Source organism: Phocoena phocoena, chromosome 2, assembly GCF_963924675.1.
Source record: "Phocoena phocoena chromosome 2, mPhoPho1.1, whole genome shotgun sequence".
Taxonomy (NCBI): domain Eukaryota; kingdom Metazoa; phylum Chordata; class Mammalia; order Artiodactyla; family Phocoenidae; genus Phocoena; species Phocoena phocoena.
Genome location: NC_089220.1, coordinates 101,395,013 through 101,404,179, shown reverse-complemented (window position 1 = coordinate 101,404,179; position 9,167 = coordinate 101,395,013). Strand labels below are relative to the sequence as shown.

The window sequence follows — 9,167 nt, the reverse complement described above, 5'->3', positions numbered from 1 at the left end:
TGTTACTTCTCCTTTCTCATTTCTAATTCTATTGATTTGAGTCTTCTCCGTTTTTTTCTTGATGAGTCTGGCTAGTGGTTTATCTATTTTGTTTATCTTCTCAAAGAACCAGCTTTTAGTTTTATTGATCTTTGTTATCGTTTCTTTCATTTCTTTTTCATTTATTTCTGATCTGATTTTTATGATTTCTTTCCTTCTGCTAGCTTTGGGGTTATTTTGTTCTTCTTTCTCTAATTGCTTGAGGTGCAAGGTTAGGTTGTTTATTTGAGATGTTTCCTGCTTCTTAAGGTGGGCTTGTATTGCTATAAACTTCCCCCTTAGAACTGCTTTTGCTGCATCCCATAGGTTTTGGGTCGTTGTGTCTGCATTGTCATTTGTTTCTAGGTATTTTTTAATTTCCTCTTTGATTTCTTCAGTGATCACTTCATTATTAAGTAGTGTATTGTTTAGCCTCCATGTGTTTGTATTTTTTACAGATCTTTTCCTGTAATTGATATCTAGTCTCATGGCGTTGTGGTCAGAAAAGATACTTGGTACAATTTCAGTTTTCTTAAATTTACCAAGGCTTGATTTGTGACCCAAGATATGATCTATCCTGGAGAATGTTCCATGAGCACTTGAGAAAAATGTGTATTCTGTTGTTTTTGGATGGAGTGTCCTATAAATATCAATTAAGTCCATCTTGTTTAATGTATCATTTAAAGCTTGTGTTTCCTTATTTATTTTCATTTTGGATGATCTGTCCATGGGTGAAAGTGTGGGGTGTTAAAGTCCCCTACTATGAATGTGTTACTGTCGATCTCCCCTTTTATGGCTGTTAGTATTTGCCTTATGTATTGAGGTGCTCCTACGTTGGGTGCATAAATATTTACAATTGTTATATCTTCTTCTTGGATCGATCCCTTGATCATTATGTAGTGTCCTTCTTTGTCCCTTTTAATAGTCCTTATTTTAAAGTCTATTTTGTCTGATATGAGAATTGCTACTCCAGCTTTCTTTTGGTTTCCATTTGCATGGAATATCTTTTTCCATCCCCTTACTTTCAGTCTGTATGTGTCTCTAGGTCTGAGGTGGGTGTCTTGTAGACAGCATATATAAGGGTCTTGTTTTTGTATCCATTCAGCCAATCTGTGTCTTTTGGTGGGAGCATTTAGTCCATTTACATTTAAGGTAATTATCGATATGTATGTTCCTATTCCCATTTTCTATATTGTTTTGGCTTCGATATTATAGGTCGTTTCCTTCTCTTGTGTTTCTTGTCTAGAGAAGTTCCTTTAGCATTTGTTGTAAAGCTGGTTTGGTGGTGCTGAACTCTCTCAGCTTTTGCTTGTCTGTAAAGGTTTTCATTTCTCCATCAAATCTGAATGAGATCCTTGCTGGGTAGAGTAGTCTTGGTTGCAGGTTTTTCTCCTTCCATCACTTTCAGTATGTCCTGCCACTCCCTTCTGGCTTGTAGGGTTTCTGCTGAGAGATCAGCTGTTAACCTTATGGGGATTCCCTTGTGTGTTATTTGTTGTTTTTCCCTTGCTGCTTTTAATATGCTTTCTTTGTATTTAATTTTTGACAGTTTGATTAATATGTGTCTTGGCGTATTTCTCCTTGTATTTATCCTGTATGGGACTCTCTGTGCTTCCTGGACTTGATTAAGTATTTCCTTTCCCATAGGGAAGTTTTCAACTATAATCTCTTCAAATATTTTCTCAGTCCCTTTCTTTTTTTCTTCTTCTTCTGGAACCCCTATAATTCGAATGTTGGTGCATTTAATGTTGTCCCAGAGGTCTCTGAGACTGTCCTCAGTTCTTTTCATTCTTTTTTCTTTATTCTGCTCTGCAGTAGTTATTTCCACTATTTTATCTTCCAGGTCACTTATCCGTTCTTCTGCCTCAGTTATTCTGCTATTGATCCTATCTAGAGTACTTTTAATTTCATTTATTGCGTTGTTCATCGTTGCTTGTTTCATCTTTAGTTCTTGTAGGTCCTTGTTAACTGTTTCTTGCATTTTGTCCATTCTACTTCTAAGATTTCGGATCATCCTTACTATCATTATTCTGAATTCTTTTTCAGGTAGATTGCCTATTTCCTCTTCATTTGTTAGGTCTGGTGGGTTTTTATCTTGCTCCTTCATCTGCTGTGTGTTTTTCAGTCTTCTCATTTTGCTTATCTTTCTGTCTTTGGGGTCTCCTTTTTGCAGGCTGCATGTTCGTAGTTCCCATTGTTCTTGATGTCTGTCTCCAGTGGCTAAGGTTGTTTCAGTGGGTTGTGTAGGCTTCCTGGTGGAGGGGACTAGTGCCTGTGTTGTGGTGGATGAGGCTGGATCTTGTCTCTCTTGTGGGCAGGTTCACGTCTGGTGGTGTGTTTTGGGGTGTCTGTGGCCTTATTATGATTTTAGGCAGCCTCTCTGCTAATGGGTGGGGTTGTGTTCCTGTTTTGCTAGTTGTTTGGCATAGGTTGTCCAGCACTGTGTCTTGCTGGTCGTTGAGTGAAGCTGGGTGCTGGTGTTAAGATGGAGGTCTCTGGGAGATTTCCACCGTTTAATATCATGTGGAGCTGGGAGGTCTCTTGTTGACCAGTGTCCTGAAGTTGGCTCTCCTACCTCAGAGGCAGAGCCCTGACTCCTGGGCTGGAGCACCAAGAGCCTTTCATCCACATGACTCAGAATAAAAGGGAGAAAAAGTAGAGAGAATTAGTAGAAGTATGAGGAAAGAAAGAAGGAAAGGAGGAAAGGAAGGAAGGAAGAAAGAAGCAAAGAAGGAAAGAAAGGAGGGAGGGAGGGAGGGAGGAAGGAAGGAAGGAGGGAAAGAAGGAAAAAAGACAGAAAGAAAGAAGATACAGTAAAAATAAAATAAAGTATAATATAGTTATTGAATTAAAAATATTTAGAAAAAAAAAAGGGACGGATAGAACCTTAGGACAAATGTTGGAAGCAAAGCTATACAGAGAAAATCTTACACAGAAGCATACACATACACGTTCACAAAAAGAGGTAAAGAGGGAAAAATCATAAATCTTGCTCTCAGAGACCACCTCCTCAATTTGGGGTGATTCGTTGTCTAAAGGAGGGAAGGAAGGAAGGAAAGAAAGAAAGAAGGTAAAGTATAATAAAGTTATTACAATTAAAATTAATTATTAAGAAAAAAATTTTTTTTTAAAAACCATGGACGGATAGAGCCCTAGGACAAATGGTGGAAGCAAGAGTATACAGACAAGATCTCACACAGAAGCATACACGTACACATTCACAAAAAGAGGAAAAGGGAAAAAAATCGTAGATCTCGCTCCTAAATTCCACCTCTTTAATTTGGGATCATTCCTTGTCTATTCAGGTATTCCACAGATGCAGGGTATATCAAGTTGATTGTGGAGCTTTAATCCGCTGTTTCTGTGGCTGCTGGGAGAGATTTCCCTTTCTCTTCTTTGTTCTCACAGCTCACAGGAGCTCAGGTTTGGATTTGGCCCTGCCTCTGCGTGTAGGTCGCTGGAGGGCGTCTGTTTTTTGCTCAGACAGGACGGGGTTAAAGGAGCTGCTGATTCGGGGGCTCCGGCTCACTCAGGCCGGGGGTTGGGGGATGGGGGGAGGAGGGGCACTGCGTGCGGGGCGGGCCTGCGGCGGCAGAGGCGGCGTGACGTTGCACCAGCCTGAGGCCCGCCATGCGTCCTCCCGGGGAAGTTGTCCCTGGATCCTGGGAACCTGGCAGTGGCGGGCTGCACAGGCTCCGCGGAAGAGGGGTGTGGAGAGTGACCTGTGCTCGCACACAGGTCCCTTGGTGGCGGCAGCAGCAGCCTTAGCGTCTCCCGCCCGTCTCTGGGGTCCGCGGTTTTAGCCGCGGCTCGCGCCCGTCTCTGGGGTTCGCGCTTTTAGCCGCGGCTCGCGCCCGTCTCTGGGGTTCGCGCTTTTAGCCGCGGCTCGCGCCCGTCTCTGGGGTTCGCGCTTTTAGCCGCGGCTCGCGCCCGTCTCTGGGGTTCGCGCTTTTAGCCGCGGCTCGCGCCCGTCTCTGGAGTTCCTTTAAGCAGCGCTCTTAAACCCCTCTCCTCGCGCACCAGGAAACAAAGAGGGAAGAAAAAGTCTCTTACCTCTTCGGCAGGTGTAGGCTTTTCCCCGAGCTCCCTCCCGGCTAGTCGTGGTGCAGTAACCCCTTCAGGCTATGTTCAAGCCGCCAACCCCAGTCCTCTCCCAGTGCTCCGTCCAAAACCGAAACCTGAGCCTCAGCTCGCAGCCCCGCCCGCCCCGGCGGGTGAGCAGACAAGCCACTCGGGTTGGTGAGTGCCGGTCGGCACCGATCGTCTGTGCAGGAATCTCCCCTCTTTGCCCTCCGCACCCGTCGCTGTGCACTACTCCGCGGTCCCGAAGCTCCCCCCTCCGCCTCCCGCAGTCTCCGCCCGCGGAGGGGCTTCCTAGTGTGTGGAAACTTTTCCTCCTTCACAGCTCCCTCCCACTGGTGCAGGTGCCGTCCTTATTCTTTTGTCTCTGTTTTTTCTTTTTTTCTTTTGCCCTACCCATGTACGTGGGGAGTTTCTTGCCTTTTGGGAGGTCTGAGGTCTTCTGCCAGCCTTCAGTAGGTGTTCTGTAGGAGTTTTTCCACGTGTAGATGTATTTCTGGTGTATACGTGGGGAGGAAGGCGATCTCCGCGTCTTACTCTTCCGCCATCTTCAAGGTCCCCCCCTAAAATATATTTTTTAAAAATTAATTTTTATTTATTTTTTGGCTGCGTTGGGTCTTCTTTGCTGTGTGCAGGCTTTCTTTAGTTGTGGCGAGCAGGGGCTACTCTTAGTTGTGGTGTGCGGGCTTCTCATTGCAGTGGCTTCTCTTTTTCCAGAGCGTGGGCTTGTAGGTGCGCAGGCTTCAGCAGTTGTGGTACGTGGGCTCAGTAGTTGTGGCTCGTGGGCTCTAGAGTGCAGGCTTAGTAGTTGTGGCTCACCAGCTTAGTTGCTCTGCAGCATGTGAGATCTTCCCAGACCAGGGATCGAACCCATGTCCCCTGCATTGGCAAGTGGATTCTTAACAACTGCTCCACCAGGGAAGTCCAGGAATATGTGTGTTTTAGAGATGGTAGTAAGTGCTGTGGAAAAAGATTAACAAGGGAAGAGGATAGGGAGTGAAACAGTTGTCAGACCTGAAAAACGTGGTGACATTTGAGAAGACCTGAACAGGTGGTATAGGGAATTTCAGGCAAGAGAAACATCAAGTGCAAAGGTCCTGTGGCAGGAGCTTGTGTGGTGGGTTCAAGGATCAGGACAGAGGCTTGTATGGCTGCAGCTGAGGATAGACAAGGAATACAATAAAGGCAAGACCAGGGAGACCCACATATTACAGGGTCTCTGGAGCTTATGGCGCCCCAGGACCTCCCTGGTTCCTTCTCAGAAGGTCAAGAAGGCCCTTTCCTGCTCAGTGCTTGAGAAGGAGACAGAAGGGCCAAGATGTGGATGGTCCCCATGGTCTCAGGCCTCAGACCTGGCCTCCAGAGTATCCTCACAACTTCTAGGACGTCCAAGGCTCTCCTCTGTTTCCATCCTTCCTCTTCCCTTGGCCGTGTTTCCTGAGACCCCACAGGCAGGGTGTTGAGGACCACAAGGAGGAAGAGGCTGCAGTATGACTGAGCTCTGGGACACCAGGGGGCGCGCTAGAGCCCAAGATGTTTTTAGCAGACCAGGAAAATGTTTTAGTGTCTTCTAACATGATATAAAACATAATAATATAGTCTAGCTTGCCACCAGTGCAGTCATAAAACATAATTTAAGCAATAAAATTTTCTGTGAGGAAAGGGGCCCATGAGGGCAAACATGCCTAAAGTCTACAAAAGACATAATGTAACCCTGGAGAGGAGATAGAGTCAAACTATGCTTGGACAACATGTCCATCCTCACACAGTTCTGTGGATTCTCTCAGCTAACTCAGTTCACTTATTCATGTTCAGTTTTATGAGGGCCTTCCTTTATTAATCTTGAGACTACGTTTCTTGATAGAGCTACTCCATTTCCAGCAACAAAAAAGAAGTTGGGGCTTGGTGGACCAGTCTGTCTACCTGTCTGTCTGTCTATGTCTATCTATCTAAATATCATTTATCTATCTATATTTATCTATCATCAGCTATGTACCTATTTATTTTTATAGAGACTTAGAGAGTCAGTAAACCTGACCAGGTCTACCACTGTTTCTCTCCATATACTGTGATAAGTAAACATGTTGTCTCAGAGAACTTAAATTCTCAGTTTGAGAATTGATAACTTGATATAAAAAATTTCTTTGTGGGTGGTATTTGGTAGGTTGAGTAATTCTGTTTAACTTATCTAAATACACTTACCAAGAAGTCTGTGACAAATTACCTGAGATTGAACTAACATCGCTTTTTGTAGGTTCTACACTTGAAACTTTTATAAAAATTTTTAGCAACAACTTGTCCCAAATTCTTTATCAATGGTTTTCAATTGGTGTCCCCCACCACACACACAGAGCTTCTCTTTAGAGACCCTTCAGTGGCTGCATTGGGGGTGGTGTGTGAGATGATATCACAGGCAGGATGAAACTCACATCCTCTTCCCTGCCATCTTTCTATTTATAGCAGCTCTGGTTTACTTGTGGATACCATATAAAATTTTATTTGAACAATAGGTTCTGTGGCTAAACAAAACTTGTAAACCATTCTCTATAAGTGGAAGTTGTAATTCTTTTTCCATGATGACATTTTTGAACACTGACATACCTTTAAATAAGGCAAGTGTGTGTGTGTGTGTGTAAGCAATTTAAAGGAAATAATAATTTATATCTTAAAGATTGGATTTTTAAGTGTAACATTTTTACCCCACATATTCTGTTCAACAGCTGAGTGTTAACTTTGGCTCTTAAAGGTTAGAAAAGTCCTACAACCTTTGGCATGCTCTGAGATCTCAACTGGTTGGGGAATCATAGAGAAATTCCGTCTTTGACGTTAAAATAAATGCTTCTATTACGTTTTGTGATTGACAAGGAAGAGAGGTGGGAAGATGTTGCAATTCTACCTCCTAAAGAATCTATTTTTTTAAGGTATGTATTTGGCTCTAACTGACTTCTGACACATGTCATTCAACCCTATAGAAATTCTCTTGGATAAGAACCTGACCCAGGCAAACCCACTTGTAAACTGGGGAAGGGGGAGGATTTGAGTGTAAGCACCTTGAACCAGAGGACTTTTTTCTTCCATTTAGAAAAACCTTCCTGGGGTTGATTTCCATAAGTGTACATTTCCTCTTCATAATTCTAGTCATTAATCACCAGGTAGTGTTTAAGAGCACCTGCGTGGATCACAGATTCCACAATCCAACCTGAAAACTCGAATTTGGGATTACTTCTTTCTCTAAGAAGTATAATCCATCCCCCGGGTCTGCCCCTGGCTCATCTGGCATCTCTGCTTTTGAAAGAACTTGGATCAGGGCACAGGATTTCAGTGTCTTCTCTTACTCCTCTCTTCTTGAATCCAGGGTCTCTTAACCTCTGCACTATAGACATTTGGGGATGGATACTTCTTTACTGCAGGGGAGGGCTGTCCTGTGCATGGTAGGATGGTTAGCAGCATCTCTGACTTCTACCCACTAGGTGCTAGAAATGCTCCTACCCCAGTTGTGACAACCAAAAACGTCCCCAGACATAGCCAAACGTCCCCTTGCAGAGGTAGTAGGTAGGACTGTGAAGGAGCAAACTGTCCCCTACTGAGAACCACTGCTCTCTAATCCCTGAGGATCCCAAAACTGAGAATCCTACCAGGAATTACCCGGTCACCACTAGACATGGTTCTCAAGGATACCCATGTACTTTAACCAAGTCAGTGTTCTCAACACTGGCTGCACATTAGAATCACCTGAGATGTTTACCAATGACCAACTGAGCATTAGCATTTTTTAAAAAGCTCCCCAGAGATCTCAATTTGTAGACAGGACAGACAACCTCTGAACTAAGTGTACTTAGCGATCTTAATACTTATTAAAACTCCAAAATAAAACCTCACCCCAAATTTATTTCAAATAGGAAATGACAAGTAGTTTCAGAGAAATAAAAAAATCCATATATCAATCTATTACAGTCTATTATAGGCCCCTGGAGACATTCACATGTGCTTTTTGTTTTGTTATCATCACAAAGCAGTTGAGAAACTGGATAACTCTGGGAATTCTGAGGTTTATAACAGTTTGACTGAAGGTGCATCACTTGATGTAGAGCAGTTTCTCTGGTGCTTGTAACTCACAGACTTCTTTGACCAAAGTGACAGGGAGGAGCCTGACCAAGAGGAAATTCCTGGAATGTACAGTGTTAGAATTGGCAGGGAAGGAAGATCAAGACTTAGCAAGACTAAGCGTGGCCTAGGAAGGGAGGCCTCTGATAATGTTCTTCAGCAGATGAAAAGTATGATCTAATGGCTACCTCTTTCCTTTGTTAGTGCTTCAGTAACAGTGGGAATAAAACCAGACAGTGGCGGTCTTCGTAACTTAGGATCCAAAAGAATGATGCCCAGAAGGTGTACATGTTCTGGCAGCTTCCAGTCTCACTTCTGGCCGGTCAGGAGGGGCTGGCCAAGGTTTTCATCCAGTCACTAATCTTCTGAAAGGTATAGGATGCATTCAGTGATGTTCAAGTTTCCATGTGACCTTAGGCAACTCAACTTCCCTGAGATTTTGTTTTCTTATCTGAAAGATGAGCAGCATGATATTTACCCCAGACAGTGACTATAAGGATTAAATTAGATAATATGTGTGAAAGTGCTTTGTGAAGTGTAAAGCCCAGTAGGTAGCCAATTGTAAACCCGGAGCTGAGCATGCTGTTACATTAGCACGTTAAGTTCATGTTTCTCTGGTTTGTCCTCTGGCTGTTCTTCCTCGCAGTCTGGGTTAGGATCCGGGTGGTGGATTTCAATGACAAGAACATAGATGAGGCCTCCAGCCATAGCACCAACAAAAGGGCCCACTACAGGAATCCACCAGAAGTTATTTCCAGCTCTGAAATCAAACAAAGAAATTAGTGATATACCACTTGGCCTTCTTCCTGGTATTACTGCTAGTTATTCACTAACCAGCTAGTCATTTCTCATGCTCATGACTCCCTTTTAAATCAGCAAGAGCTAAGTATAAGGGCACTCACTGTAGCTTGGCAACCATCATCCTAGATTTTGCAGTATACCTGATTTCAGATGATCTATTCCAT

The 9,167-nt window shown here is 43.6% G+C and overlaps 1 protein-coding gene across 2 annotated transcripts in view; it reads right to left on the bottom strand.

The window, feature by feature from the left end:
- Nucleotides 1–7,971: 7,971 nt before the first annotated feature.
- The window catches only part of AQP9 (aquaporin 9), a 35,398-nt gene continuing 34,202 nt past the window's right edge, over nucleotides 7,972–9,167 (bottom strand). Inside the window, exon 6 of one of the 2 annotated variants that reach the window (XM_065870912.1) lies at nucleotides 7,972–8,962. In XM_065870912.1, the coding sequence (XP_065726984.1) occupies nucleotides 8,788–8,962 (175 nt within the window). In that variant the 3' untranslated portion in view covers nucleotides 7,972–8,787. The remainder of the gene's footprint in view (nucleotides 8,963–9,167) is intronic. The other variant, XM_065870913.1, reaches the window with a different exon arrangement.